We start from the raw sequence: 14976 nt of genomic DNA, 5'->3' as shown, positions 1-14976 counted from the left end.
TACCGTAGGGATGGTGCCAGGTTTCCTACAGACGTGACACTTTGCATTCAGGCCAAAGAGTTCAATCTTGGTTTCATCAGACCAGTGAATCTTGTTTCTCACGGTCAGAGTCCTTTGGGTGCCTTTTGGCAAACTCCAAGCAGGCTGTCATGTGCCCTTTACAGGAGTGGCTTCCGATTGGCCACTCTACAATAAAGGCCTGATTGATAGGGTGCTGCAGAGATTGTTATCCTTCTGGATGGTTCTCCCATCTCCACAGAGGAACTCTGGAACTCGGGTAGAGTGACCATTGGGTTCTTGGTCACCTCGCTGACCAAGGCACTTCTCCCCTGATTGCTCAGTTCCAACTCTAGGAAGACTCTTGGTGATTCCAAACTTCTTCCATTTAAGAATAATGGAGGCCACTGTGTTCTTGGGGAGTTCAACCTTGGTTCAGTCAGACCTTTTTTGGTACCCTTCCCCAGATCTGTGCCTAGACACAGTTCCTTCAACCACATGGCTTGGTTTTTGGTCTGACATGCACTGTCAACTGTGGGACGTCATATAGACAGGTGTGTGCCTTTCCAAATCATATCCAATCAATTGAATTTACTGCAGGTGGACACCAATCAAGTTGTAGAAACATCTCAAGGATGATTAATGGGAACAGGATGCACCTGAGCTCAATTTCGAGTCTCATAGCAAACGGTCTGAATAATTGAAAAACCAGCCTCAATGCTAAGACATTTTCACACAGCATTCCATAGATAGTTAATGCTCTTTGTAGTGGCATAAGAGTCCGTTAATGTCTATCTTGGAGGTCTAGCAAAATACATTGAAATGGTGTGGAAAGCATATTGGAGTGAGGTCGAAGAAATGTCGGTAGGGGATAATCCACTCGGGGCCATGCTTTCTATGGAAAATAATGAACAAGGTGGAAGGTGTAGAAAGAGGAGGAAGGGACGCGCTACTAAGGTTCACAATAGTAAGGTGGAAGGTGTGTTCTACGACGCGCTAGGTGAGTGGAACTGACCTTCCACAGAGTTGCATTATTTTCCAGAGAACTCATAGACTCATTGATTATCTCCTTTATACCATTATCAAGTTTCAGGTAAGACCCAAGTGCAGACTGTGTTGAAGTAACAATGTTTATTGCAACAACAGGGGCAGGCAAACGACAGGTCAAGGCAGGCAGGGGTCTATAATCCAGAGTAGTGGGGCCAAGGTACAGGCAGGCCCAGGGTCAGGTCAGGCAAGGGTCGAGAAGAAGAGAGACTAGGGAAAAAGCAGGCACTGAGCCAATCTCTGGTTGACTTGAACAAACAAGACGAACTGGCACAGACAGACAGGAAACACAGGTATAAATACCCAGAGGATAAGTGGGGAATATGGGCGATACCTGGAGGGGGGTGGGGACAAGCACAAGGACAGGTGAAACAGATCAGGGCGTGACAACCATGGCTATAATTTAAGACATTTGACGCTAGAAATGTGTTCAACATCCATTGAAGTAGCTAGCAAGTTTACTAGATAGCTACAGTTTGCCGTGGTAACCAAACAAACAGACTTGCTATTTTAGCTAATAAAACCATTAGTCCGAGCTTACCATTATGAAAATCGAGTAAAAAAAAAAATGACAATAATGTTTTCAATTGGACTTTTGCTTTCAAAAGCAGCCCAAACATAGAACATGTAAGAATGAATAGCTAATGAATTCTACCCTCCAAACATATCTTGCATTATAGGGAAATAATACAAGCTCTAGAATGCCCTTCTTACCCATGCATCTGGTTACCCATGCAACTGTCAATCCTGCATCCCCCCACCACTCCCTCGCTACTGTTGTTACTTAGTCACAGCACAGATTATTTACTGTCACCATGGTCACAGGGGGAGTATTTGTTGTTATAATGCTTTGGCCTTTGTGAGCTGGTAACCATGGAAACTCTTTATGAAAGGGGATCCCCAGAAATGTTTATGGGTGTCATCACTTCCCTGCTCTCCTTCTGTTCCCCGTCCTGTGTTTTGTCCTTTGCTCTGAACCCCGTGTGGGGTCTTCAGAAGCACCCTGCCCAAGTCCTGATGGTCCAGAGACGTTGGTGTCGGGCCCAGCCCAAGGCTTCTGGCTCTGGGAGGTTGTGTTGCGTTGTACCAGTGTGGGCATGGCACTACCCAGAGAGCCAACCGGGAGACTGAGGCCTGAGACTGAGGCTGGGGCCCAGGCCATCTTTGAGCTACATCCAGGACTGTCAAATGGTACAAAGAACCAGATTGGAAGAGATCTCTGTTTGAAGGGTTATGTAACATCAGTCTGTTAATGTTACTAATAAAACACACTGTGCCAGGTCACTTTCAAGCACTGGACTAACAATGGACTAATGACACTCACTAGATCATTTTCACATTTGTTTTAAAGACAATTGCATCATTACTCTGAGTTCGTTTGTTGTGAGGTATCTAGTACAGTCCTTGCTGTGTAAGACCCCTTTATTGTTATTTTATGTTTACAGGATCATTGAAACACTGTTTCTTCTTTCCCAAAATGTATTTTGAAATTATGAAACAAAAAGTGTTGATATAGTAGTAGGGTCATTCCAGGAAACGAGTCCCTTCTGGTGGCCTAATGAGACTCTTAAGGAAACGTTCTCTAAAGTTGTGGGAGCGTTTGTTGTTAGCTGGGTTTTTGGGTAGTCTAACTTGGTGAAGAAAAAAAAGTGTTTTATTTCACCTAATTTTAACATTCTGTCATGGAGAGCACATGTTCTTAATAAAAAAAAGTGTTTTCTCATTTTATGAGTTTGAATAAAAAATTACTAGTCGGTGCCTATTAAGTGCCAAATAAAGTATCAAGGTTGACTGCAACAGGGTATAATTTATCTTTAATTTAATCTTTAATCTTTAACATTTAACATTTAATCTTAAATCAGCCATTCCTCCTTGTGACAGGAGCAATGGAAGCTTGTTGGGTGAAACAGAGAATGGCACTTGAACGCAAGCATCACCAAAATTCTAGCCTGTTCCTATATGGGTAACAGGGTTGACATGTCATGCTCGACCCACTCAGTTTTCCACCACAAAACACCAGAAAATTGCCAAAGAAAAGATGAGAAACAGCTCTACTTTTACACTATGATTTGACTATTAGATATTCAATGTTTCGTTTCAAAAAAACATTTTTAAAAGGAATAGTTTCACCATATTAAAACGAGAGTTCAGTTCACAGGGTTGACCTTAAAATGACAGACAGGCATTTTTATTATTTAAAAAAAAATCATACGAAATAAATAATAATCTTCAGAAATAACTTGGTCAAAGCAACAAAATAACTAGAGCTTTACAATGATGGTAAAAAAAAATATGTTGGGTTTAAGTGCGTTAGAATCTTTCTTGACGTCACAGAGGGAGATATAGAAATTCTGAATTCTGGTACTTTAGCCAGTCTTTTATTCATATTAAAAATCGGACTTATTGAATTTCCCATGTGGTCTATATTAATGGGCCCTTCATTTAATATAGCAGTCTTTTAAAATGCAATATTGGTGCACAATTTCTACTTCAAATATCAAAAGAGACAAAAAAGGGGCTCATTTCACGGAAAGACCCTGTACCACATTGAATGTATTATACACCATGTCACAATGAGATATAACACATTTAATTATCATTGATATTAAATATGTATATGACTGTAACGGTCCAGCTGAAGATTGTCCAATCCAGGAGGTGTTAGATTGACACGACCATACATTCAGTTAACTCTTAAAGACTCGCATGTGATCATTTTGGCTACAGTCAGAAAGCGTAGTCATATTAGGCTGTAGTTGGGAAGGCCTCGTCTAAATCATACATGCTCCAAGATACTTCGTATTGAACCACCAAAATGGCTTCTCAGTTAATGTCCAACAAAACAAAAAAAACATTCTCTATGTTCTAGCTGGAACACTTGTGACGACAAAAACATCATTGTAAATCTATACAGTATATGATATGCATATTTCATGTATTTATACCCATTTTGGGTCCAGTACAAATCATTTGATTGCGGATCAACCTGTTCTGCAGACTCTCAACAATGAGAATCGACAAACGGCTGCTGTGGAGACTAAACGTCCCAGCCTCCACCTTGCTCCTCCACTGTGACCAGACAGCTGACACATAAAACATGCCCCTGTGCTGAATACCAGAGTGTTCAGGGCCAGTCGGGGCCATCTGATCTGGCAGGTAGCAACGACTGGGTAAGACCCCTGAGAGAGTCTACAGGAGAGCCCTATGTCCCTGTTGTGTATGTCCTAGCTGTAGGTACATTTCCGGTAAAGGGGTGGGGCCTACCTGGCGGTGGGTGCACACTCTCCCAGGTGTATCCTGAGCACGCCCTGGGTGTGGAGTCTTAGCAGGTGGTCAAACTCAGCGGGCATGGCGTGCACCGTCTTCTTACTCTGCCTGTCGTCGTAGTAGTGGTTGGTGAGGGGCTGGTGTCGGTGGGGGTGTTCATTAAAGGGCCAGAACCCATAGAGATGCACGTTGGCACACAGCTCCAACGCCAGGCTCGCCACGATGAGTCCTGTGCTGAGGCGTACCGTTCGCAGGCCCTGGCCCTGCCAGAAGCGCGCCAGACTCTGTAGGTACTCTGGGTTGAGGAAGACGGGCCGCGAGGGGCTGTCAAAGTCCTGGATGGTGTAGAGGGCCCGCAGAGACACAGGCGTGTTGTGGCCGTACGAGAAGGCTGGCAGGAGCATCAGGGAGTCGCCATAGCTACGCAGGCTCTCCACAAAGGGCCGACGACGCTCCTGCAGGCCCCCATATCTGAGAGAGGATGGGATGGAGAGAAAAAAAGAGAAGAGGTGAAGAACAGCTGGAGGAGATAAATTTGACCAGCACTAGAATATATGATCAGATAATTTCTCAATCCACCATAAAACACCAGATGATAAGCAGTATGAGAAGCCCAATGTACCCCCAAACTCACTTCTCCATGAGGATGCTGGGATTAGCTGTCACCAAGTCTGTCTTGTTGCCCACGTCTCGCTCATAGCCATTCTCCAGAGGAGGGAGGTTACACCTGAGAGAGGGAGACAGAGGGAAATAGTCAGTGAATTTGTGTCTAACAATGTTTGGGAGGGAAAGGTAATTATTGTGGAGTAAGTTTTCTGTCTCACACCTGATAACAAACTGGGCGGAGTCGATTTTCTCTCCACAGCTGCTATTAGCTAGGATTCCCCCATTCCCAACCACAGAACACGTATCCCATGTCGTATTCACAAAAGGATTCTCCTGTAAGGCAACACAACATGTGTCATGTCACTCTCTTTCTTAAACACACACTCATTCATTGAGGTGACGCTCTGGACCAGAGCAACAAACCTTAGCAAAGGTGCTGAACAGTTCAGGGGTCACCTGAAGAGGCTTCCTCTTCTCTCCATCGTACACAACCTTTGACCCCAGAGGAGTGTTAGCCTGTGTTACCATAGCTTTGGTGAGTCCATGACATCTGTTACTCAGAAGAGACCTGAGAACACAACAATAACCTTTTGATTATAAGATAAAGACACAGTATTAAAAGCGTACTGTAAACGAATCGTACTTCATACACACGTTTCTCTTATTTTGAAACAGTCTGGTTAATAAGTTAGGTATAAAAAGCTACTGGTGATAAATGTAAGAAAATATCAGATACATGAACAAGGCTTCATCGTCTTGTCTTGATATAAATCAAAAAAATGGAAAGGGATGTTTATTGAAAAATATATATTATTTTCGAATTTCTGCTCTCGAGTGTCCTTCCTTTCAAGTGTTTATTCATTTACAAAGCTCCTTGCAGTTCTCTTTTGTGTTGTTTGGTGTTGTTGAAGTCTCTGTATACTCAGAGGGAGCTTTGCTAAGCCAGTGTTAGCCTGCGGAGACAGGACAGCTGAGAAGGGAAATACCCACTGACTGATGCAACAATCACACGACTCTGACCTCTGCTGCTGCTGCTAGCAGCGCGAAGAAGTAAACGCTAACATTTCACAGGTCACTTCCACGTGCTTTTGTTTCTCATTCTTCTAAGGTAGAAAGGAAACATCCCTTTGGTTTTAGTTTGTGACCCTCACAAAGTGGTCTTAGGCTCATCGTGGCTGGCTTTTAGTGGGGCTCAGAGTCTGGGTTTATTGTGCGTTGATATTTCACCTGAAATCTCTGAACTTGTCCTCCTGCTTCCTCCAGCTGTGCGAGTAGAGCTCCACCACTTTGTCAGTGACTGTATCCCTTTGACACACATACACAGACACACACACACACGCACACACAAAACATAGAACATGCAGTTATGAACCATATAATGAAGTTAATAACAGGAGAGAGACAGATGAGGTGGTTGTTGAGCAGAGAGGATTGTGGGTTGCCAGGGCGTGTGTCTAGTCTCACCTGCAGCCCTTGCATGTTCTGGAGGGGACTGGCCCAGAGTTCATAATATGACTTTTGTGGTGGGGTCTGCCAGGTTGAACATTGCTACGTACACCAACAGGGACAGAGGAAGACAGAGAGAATAGAAGGATGAGTTAACCTCTGTTTGAACCCAGTACACCACTTATCTTGTCAACACTTGTATAGCTGCATTGTTTGCTGTTGTATTTGCAGTGCATTGTTTGAGTTTACCACGTTACCTTCGCTGAATGAATTGTGTCGATGTGATCATTTTACAGTGGGTTTACATTAAATCAATAGCTGAATGTTGTGCGCACTGTAACAATAACCTGGTGAGCTAAAGGGTTATCGAGAGGCAAAACAGAACACACTGGGCAGCCATTTGACCTTATCCCTCTGAGTCTAGCGTGTTTGACTGATTCTCTAACAGGAAACCCTGAATTCCTGAAGGGTTTTCACAGCAGCATTACACACGTAAGGGCCAACCGCAAATGAACGGAAAGACTGTTCATATTTAGATCTGATAAGAAATCCAAGGGCAAGATCAAGCCTGATTTGACTGTATACAGAGAATCCCCCTTGAAGTGAACTATAAAGAGATATTTTAAGGACACACTACAGAGGGGTGCATGAGTTTCCCCACTCCAGAATGCGACAATCTTGTGGACAGTTGTTTATGGTGGGATAATTGTCATATCCTGCAGATGGCGAATGCCAAACAACACTTTAGTTCTAAGATGAGAGTCTGAGAGTCTCGGGTTACATTCTCAGACAGGGACCATTTAGACAGTTGGTTTCATCGAGACATGACTGGGGAGGGGGGGAAAAAATGGCTCTCAAGTTTCACTGTCACAGAAGGGCCGACGCTGAGCGAAAACAGTGTGTTCATCAGGCGTGTTGCGGTAACAGCATGAGAAGGCACATTGCAGTGACTTTTCGATCTCGATCTCTTGTACAAATGTTCTGTTCCCCTTTCACTCACTTATCGTCCTCTGCCTACAGGCAACTTATTAATTTCCCACTGAAAATAGATCACTATTTAAAATCAATATGTAACAGAGCACACCTACAAGCACACGCCAGGTTTGTATGTTTGTTTTTTAGAAACAACTGGTCAAGGGGAGATCTGCTATAATGTTCTTGTTTTGAGTGTGATATTTCAAAATTCACCAACGTTGAACCATCCATGTGCATTTGCAACACCTTCAACTTATTCTACCTACATTGTCAAATTAACAGTTGAGTTCGCTTCAGCACAAGATGTCAAATTGGTACAGGTTGTTCAGAGTTCATTAATAGTGGGCCGGTATGAAATCCATCAACTCTGCCGAGGCACAAACAGACGTTTCGCTCTCTCCCTCTCTTTTCCACCACATTATCATGAGGTTTCGGTGGTTTAGTTAAGATGCCCACAGTAACAAGCATTGAGAAAGCCAACCACTGCTTTGAGGAGAGAGAGAGAGAGAGAGAGAGAGAGAGAGAGAGAGAGAGAGAGAGAGAGAGAGAGAGAGAGAGAGAGAGAGAGAGAGAGAGAAGGTGGAGAGGGAACCAGTGAACAGGCAGTGAACAGGCATAACCACCAATACCAAACATATAATATACAACTCTTACCTTGTTCCACTACAGCAGCTACTCACACCAACCGATGTGAAACAGTCACACTCTTAAAATCAGAAGTGTGGAGACTCACTCCCTTCCTCCCTTCCTCTCGGAATCTGTCTGGAGGATATGCAGCTAGCTACCACCAGCCAGACCTAATCCCCCACCCTAGCCCGGGGCTAAAGGCTCCAACACCTGCCCAGTCAAGATGGAGGAAGTTTGGGAGAAGGGGTGTGAAAGGAGTGGGACTCACTGTTTGCTGAAGAAGTACCAGACGAGTGCAGTCAGGACAGTCCCCAGGATGGACAGGGTGAGCAGAAAGGAGAACAGTCCCCTCATGCCTCTCTTGCCCTGCTACTTCCTCTGGCTGGCCCCCTCCTCTTATTTTCTCTCTCTCTCCCTCTCTCCTATTGTCCTTCACTCAGCACTTACACATTAGTTTGTTTCAGACCTTTCCCCTCTTTCTTTTTCTTATTTTTACCTCCCCCTCCCTCCCTTGCTATTTGCCCCAGATTGTCCTTCACTGCTCACTCTCGCTCTTTCTGACTGCGGTTAATCTTTCTGTCTCACTCACTCCCCCCTCATTTTCCGCCCTCTCTTTCTCCCTCTCTCTCTGTCTCTCCCCCTCTGTCTCTTTCTCAGAGCGTTTCCAGGCACACCTCTTCTATAAGCAGACTATCATATCTCTGTCTGTACCCTATAAAAATCTCCTCTCTCCTTTCCCCCCTCTTTTCTCCCCCTCCGCTAGGCTCCTATAGAACTACAATGTCAGTCTTTTGTCCACACGCCCTCCTTTACGTAGATTGATGTTTCTTGTTTTCCTTTCATCTCCTTTTCTGGCTTTCCCTTTCTCACTCCTTCGTTGAGAGCACACCACGCTCTTACTTTCAGTTCACTGTAGTCCCAGAGCTCAAGCTGTTGCTCTGTCTGCATTCTCCAACCCCGCCCCTGAGTCCTAGCCTTCTCTACGCTTTCCCCCTCCCTCCCTTCCTGTAACCCCCCCCGAACCACCTCTCCCCTCTTCTCTCCCCTCCTCTACATGGAGAGCAGCCAGTAATACAATTCCCTGGTACTGAATTAGCCCAGGGTCTGCCTCTTGACTTATGTGTGTGAGTGCTTATGAGTGTGTGTAGTGTATGCATGTGTGTGTGTGAGCGTCTGTGTGGCAGGGATTTATTTTTCCATTAGCCAATGATGGTCAGAGTAGGCTAGGGGAAAGGGCTATCGGCCAATCAGATTGACAGTTTCCCTGTTCTCTATCTCGTGCCCTTCTTTGACTGTCCCGTTCCCTATCTGGCTGGCTCCAAAAGTTTACTTTCTGGGTCATTCGCAGAGGCTCAAGCTCAACTTTGTTTACAGCATCAGGCATCAGTTCTAAGAAGCTATTAATTAATACAACTCTTCTCACGATGAGAGAGAGAGAGAGAGAGAGAGAGAGAGAGAGAGAGAGAGAGAGAGAGAGAGAGAGAGAGAGAGAGAGAGAGAGAGAGAGAGAGAGAGAGAGAGAGACATACATTGTGTACAACGCAAAACTCCAAACAATGCATGCAGAGCAGAATTAGGACTATACCTGTTAGTTATCAAAATGTAATTCTACAACCACTTCAAAGGAGGCGATGCCCACACATTCAACCACAAAGACCTCGCCTACAGAGAGATGAACCTAGAGAAGCGTCCCCTCAGCCAGCTGGTTCTGGGGTTCTGTTCTCAAACACAAACAGACCCTACAGAGCCCCAGGCCAGCAACACAATAAGACCCAACCAAATTATGAGAAAGTATAACTATTTAACTATAAGAACTATTTGACACACTGGAAAGCATCAACCAAAAAACAGAGCAAACTTGAACGCTATCTTGTCCTAAACAGAGAGTACACAGTGGCGGAATAACTGACTACTGTGACTGACCCAAAATGAAGAAAATCCTTGACTCAGTAAGCATAGCCTTGCTATTGAGAGAGGTCTCCATAGGCAGACCTGGCTCCCAAGAGAAGACAGGATATGTGCACACTGCCCACAAAATGAAGTGGAAACTGAGCTGCACTTCCTAACCTGCCAAATGTATGACCACATTAGAGACACACATTTCCAATAGATCACACAGACCCACAAAGAATTAGAAAATAAATCAAACATTGATCAACTCCCATATCTGCTAGGTGAAATACCACAATGTGCAATCACACGGCAGCTAGCAGCCACTGCCAGCTAGTCTACAAAGTCAACAACGCAGCCACTGCCAGCTAGCCTACTTCAGCAGTACTGTATCATTTTAATCATTTTAGTCAATAAGATTCTTGCTACGTAAGCTTAACTTTCTGAACATTCGAGACGTGTAGTCCACTTGTCATTCCAATCTCCTTGCATTAGCGTAGCCTCTTCTGTAGCCTGTCAACTATGTGTCTGTCTATCCCTGTTATCTCCTCTCTGCACAGACCATACAAACGCTCCACACCGCGTGGCCGCGGCCACCCTAATCTGGTGGTCCCAGCGCGCACGACCCACGTGGAGTTCCAGGTCTCCGGTAGCCTCTGGAACTGCCGATCTGCGGCCAACAAGGCAGAGTTCATCTCAGCCTATGCCTCCCTCCAGTCCCTCGACTTCTTGGCACTGACGGAAACATGGATCACCACAGATAACACTGCTACTCCTACTGCTCTCTCTTCGTCCGCCCACGTGTTCTCGCACACCCCGAGAGCTTCTGGTCAGCGGGGTGGTGGCACCGGGATCCTCATCTCTCCCAAGTGGTCATTCTCTCTTTCTCCCCTTACCCATCTGTCTATCGCCTCCTTTGAATTTCATGCTGTCACAGTTACCAGCCCTTTCAAGCTTAACATCCTTATCATTTATCGCCCTCCAGGTCCCCTCGGAGAGTTCATCAATGAGCTTGATGTCTTGATAAGCTCCTTTCCTGAGGACGGCTCACCTCTCACAGTTCTGGGCGACTTTAACCTCCCCACGTCTACCTTTGACTCATTCCTCTCTGCCTCCTTCTTTCCACTCCTTTCCTCTTTTGACCTCACCCTCTCACCTTCCCCCTACTCACAAGGCAGGCAATACGCTCGACCTCATCTTTACTAGATGCTGTTCTTCCACTAACCTCATTGCAACTCCCCTCCAAGTCTCCGACCACTACCTTGTATCCTTTTCCCTCTCGCTCTCATCCAACACTTCCCACACTGCCCCTACTCGGATGGTATCGCGCCGTCCCAACCTTCGCTCTCTCTCCCCCGCTACTCTCTCCTCTTCCATCCTATCATCTCTTCCCTCTGCTCAAACCTTCTCCAACCTATCTCCTGATTCTGCCTCCTCAACCCTCCTCTCCTCCCTTTCTGCATCCTTTGACTCTCTATGTCCCCTATCTTCCAGGCCGGCTCGGTCCTCCCCTCCCGCTCCGTGGCTCGACGACTCATTGCGAGCTCACAGAACAGGGCTCCGGGCAGCCGAGCGGAAATGGAGGAAAACTCGCCTCCCTGCGGACCTGGCATCCTTTCGCTCCCTCCTCTCTACATTTTCCTCCTCTGTCTCTGCTGCTAAAGCCACTTTCTACCACTCTAAATTCCAAGCATCTGCCTCTAACCCTAGGAAGCTCTCTGCCACCTTCTCCTCCCTCCTGAATCCTCCCCCCCCCTCCTCCCTCTCTGCAGATGACTTCGTCAACCATTTTGAAAAGAAGGTCGACGACATCCGATCCTCGTTTGCTAAGTCAAACGACACCGCTGGTTCTGCTCACACTGCCCTACCCGGTGCTCTGACCTCTTTCTCCCCTCTCTCTCCAGATGAAATCTCGCGTCTTGTGACGGCCGGCCGCCCAACAACCTGCCCGCTCGACCCTATCCCCTCCTCTCTTCTCCAGACCATTTCCGGAGACCTTCTCCCTTACCTCACCTCGCTCATCAACTCATCCCTGACCGCTGGCTACGTCCCTTCCGTCTTCAAGAGAGCGAGAGTTGCACCCCTTCTGAAAAAACCTACACTCGATCCCTCCGATGTCAACAACTACAGACCAGTATCCCTTCTTTCTTTTCTCTCCAAAACTCTTGAACGTGCCGTCCTTGGCCAGCTCTCCCGCTATCTCTCTCAGAATGACCTTCTTGATCCAAATCAGTCAGGTTTCAAGACTAGTCATTCAACTGAGACTGCTCTTCTCTGTATCACGGAGGCGCTCCGCACCGCTAAAGCTAACTCTCTCTCCTCTGCTCTCATCCTTCTAGACCTATCGGCTGCCTTCGATACTGTGAACCATCAGATCCTCCTCTCCACCCTCTCCGAGTTGGGCATCTCCGGCGCGGCCCACGCTTGATTGCGTCCTACCTGACAGGTCGCTCCTACCAGGTGGCGTGGCGAGAATCTGTCTCCTCACCACGCGCTCTCACCACTGGTGTCCCCCAGGGCTCTGTTCTAGGCCCTCTCCTATTCTCGCTATACACCAAGTCACTTGGCTCTGTCATAACCTCACATGGTCTCTCCTATCATTGCTATGCAGACGACACACAATTAATCTTCTCCTTTCCTCCTTCTGATGACCAGGTGGTGAATCGCATCTCTGCATGTCTGGCAGACATATCAGTGTGGATGACGGATCACCACCTCAAGCTGAACCTCGGCAAGACGGAGCTGCTCTTCCTCCCGGGGAAGGACTGCCCGTTCCATGATCTCGCCATCACGGTTGACAACTCCATTGTGTCCTCCTCCCAGAGCGCTAAGAACCTTGGCGTGATCCTGGACAACACCCTGTCGTTCTCAACTAACATCAAGGCGGTGGCCCGTTCCTGTAGGTTCATGCTCTACAACATCCGCAGAGTACGACCCTGCCTCACACAGGAAGCGGCGCAGGTCCTAATCCAGGCACTTGTCATCTCCCGTCTGGATTACTGCAACTCGCTGTTGGCTGGGCTCCTGCCTGTGCCATTAAACCCCTACAACTCATCCAGAACGCCGCAGCCCGTCTGGTGTTCAACCTTCCCAAGTTCTCTCACGTCACCCCGCTCCTCCGCTCTCTCCACTGGCTTCCAGTTGAAGCTCGCATCCGCTACAAGACCATGGTGCTTGCCTACGGAGCTGTGAGGGGAACGGCACCTCAGTACCTCCAGGCTCTGATCAGGCCCTACACCCAAACAAGGGCACTGCGTTCATCCACCTCTGGCCTGCTCGCCTCCCTACCACTGAGGAAGTACAGTTCCCGCTCAGCCCAGTCAAAACTGTTCGCTGCTCTGGCTCCCCAATGGTGGAACACACTCCCTCACGACGCCAGGACAGCGGAGTCAATCACCACCTTCCGGAGACACCTGAAACCCCACCTCTTTAAGGAATACCTAGGATAGGATAAAGTAATCCTTCTCACCCCCCTTAAAAGATTTAGATGCACTATTGTAAAGTGGCTGTTCCACTGGATGTCATAAGGTGAATGCACCAATTTGTAAGTCGCTCTGGATAAGAGCGTCTGCTAAATGACTTAAATGTAATGTAAATGTAATGTGTGGCTCGATGCCATGAGGAAAGGGCAACCAGAGGAGCACATTGTAAATACCACCAAAATGTATCTGTTTATTTATCTTCCCCCACTATTCGTATTACAACTATTTGCACACTGCTAAAACACTGATGATATAACACTTGAAATGCCTTTATCGTTTTGAAACCTTTTTGAGGAAAGGGGTGGAGAAAAATGTTCAGGGTTTGGCTTTCGGAAAACCGTATGAACAATGAACACCGAGCTAATTGAGGCCACACCTAAATCATTTGTATTATACAACATATATACAAAGGTATGTGGACACCCCTTCAAATGAGTGGATTTGGCTATCTTAGCCACACTCGTTGCTGACAGGTGTATAGAATCTAAACACACAGCCATGCTATCTCCATAGACAAACATTGGCAGTAGAATGGCCCTACTGAAGAGATCAGTGACTTCAACGTGGCACTGTCATAGGATGCCACCTTTCCAACAAGGCAGTTTGTGAAATGTTTGCCCAGCTAGAGCTACCCTGGTCAACTGTAAGTGCTGTTATTGTGAAGTGGAAATGTCTAGGAGCAACAACGGCTCAGTCGCGAAGTGGTAGGCCACACAAGCTCACAGAATGAAACCACCGAGTGCTGAAGCACGTGGCGCGTAAAAAATCTTCTGTCCTCGGTTGCAACACTCACTTCCGAGTTCCAAACTGCCTCTGGAAGCAACGTCAGCATAAGAACTGTTTGTTGGGTGCTCTTCATGAAATGGGTTTCCATGGCCGAGCAGCCGCACACAAGCCTAAGATCACCATGCACAATGCCAAGCGTCGGCTGCATTGGTGTAAAGCGCGCCGCCATTGGACTCTGGAGCAGTGAAAATGGGTTCTCTGGAGTGATAAATCACGCTTCACCATCTGGCAGTCCGACGGACAAATCTTGGTTTGGCGGATGGCAGGAGAACGCCACCTTCCCAAATACATAGTTAGTGCCAACAGTAAAGTTTGGTGGAGAAGGACTGATGGTCTGGGGCTGTTTTTCATGATTCTGGCCCCTTAGTTCCAGTGAAGGGAAATCTTAAAGCTACTGCAGACAATGACATTCTAGACAATTCTGTGCTTTCAACTTTGTGGTAACAGTTGGGGAAAGCCCTTTCCTGTTTTAGCATGACAATGCCCCCATGCACAAAGCGAGGTCCATACATAAAGGGTTTGTTGCGATTGGAGTGGAAGAACTTGACTGTCCTGCACAGACCCCTGGCCTCAACCCCATCGAACACCTTTGGGATGAATTGGAATGCCGACTGCGAGCCAGGCCTAATCGACCAACATCAGTGCCCGAGAGCACTAATGCTCTTGTGGCTGAATGGAAGCATGTCCCAGCAGCAATGTTCCAACATCTAGTGGAAAGCCTTCCCAGACTCCATACTAATACCCATGATTCTGGAGTAAGATGTGTCCACATACTTTTGGTCATGTAGTGTATGCGATGAGATTTTATCAACAAGAGATATGTTCTGTCTTTAACTTCTCGGGGAAAGCCTCA

The 14976-nt window shown here is 46.7% G+C and overlaps 1 protein-coding gene across 4 annotated transcripts in view; it reads right to left on the bottom strand.

The window, feature by feature from the left end:
- Positions 1–14976, bottom strand: part of LOC118365242 (alpha-2,8-sialyltransferase 8F-like) — a 77713-nt gene that overhangs the window by 27309 nt on the left and 35428 nt on the right. For 2 of the 4 annotated variants that reach the window (XM_052490832.1, XM_035747300.2), the window contains exons 1-7: positions 8234–8944; positions 6382–6465; positions 6145–6222; positions 5341–5485; positions 5138–5250; positions 4946–5038; positions 4309–4782 (exon numbers count right to left, since the gene is read on the bottom strand). In XM_052490832.1, coding sequence (XP_052346792.1) covers positions 4309–4782; positions 4946–5038; positions 5138–5250; positions 5341–5485; positions 6145–6222; positions 6382–6465; positions 8234–8319 — 1073 coding nt within the window. In that variant the 5' untranslated portion in view covers positions 8320–8944. Of the gene's footprint in view, positions 1–1109; positions 2226–4308; positions 4783–4945; positions 5039–5137; positions 5251–5340; positions 5486–6144; positions 6223–6381; positions 6466–8233; positions 8945–14976 lie in introns of those variants that run through there. The other 2 variants (XM_035747297.2, XM_035747299.2) reach the window with 2 other exon arrangements.

This window comes from Oncorhynchus keta, chromosome 32 (genome assembly GCF_023373465.1).
Source record: "Oncorhynchus keta strain PuntledgeMale-10-30-2019 chromosome 32, Oket_V2, whole genome shotgun sequence".
Lineage (NCBI taxonomy): Eukaryota > Metazoa > Chordata > Actinopteri > Salmoniformes > Salmonidae > Oncorhynchus > Oncorhynchus keta.
The sequence above is the reverse complement of the archived record's forward strand: the minus strand, read 5'-3'. Positions and strand labels throughout refer to the sequence as shown.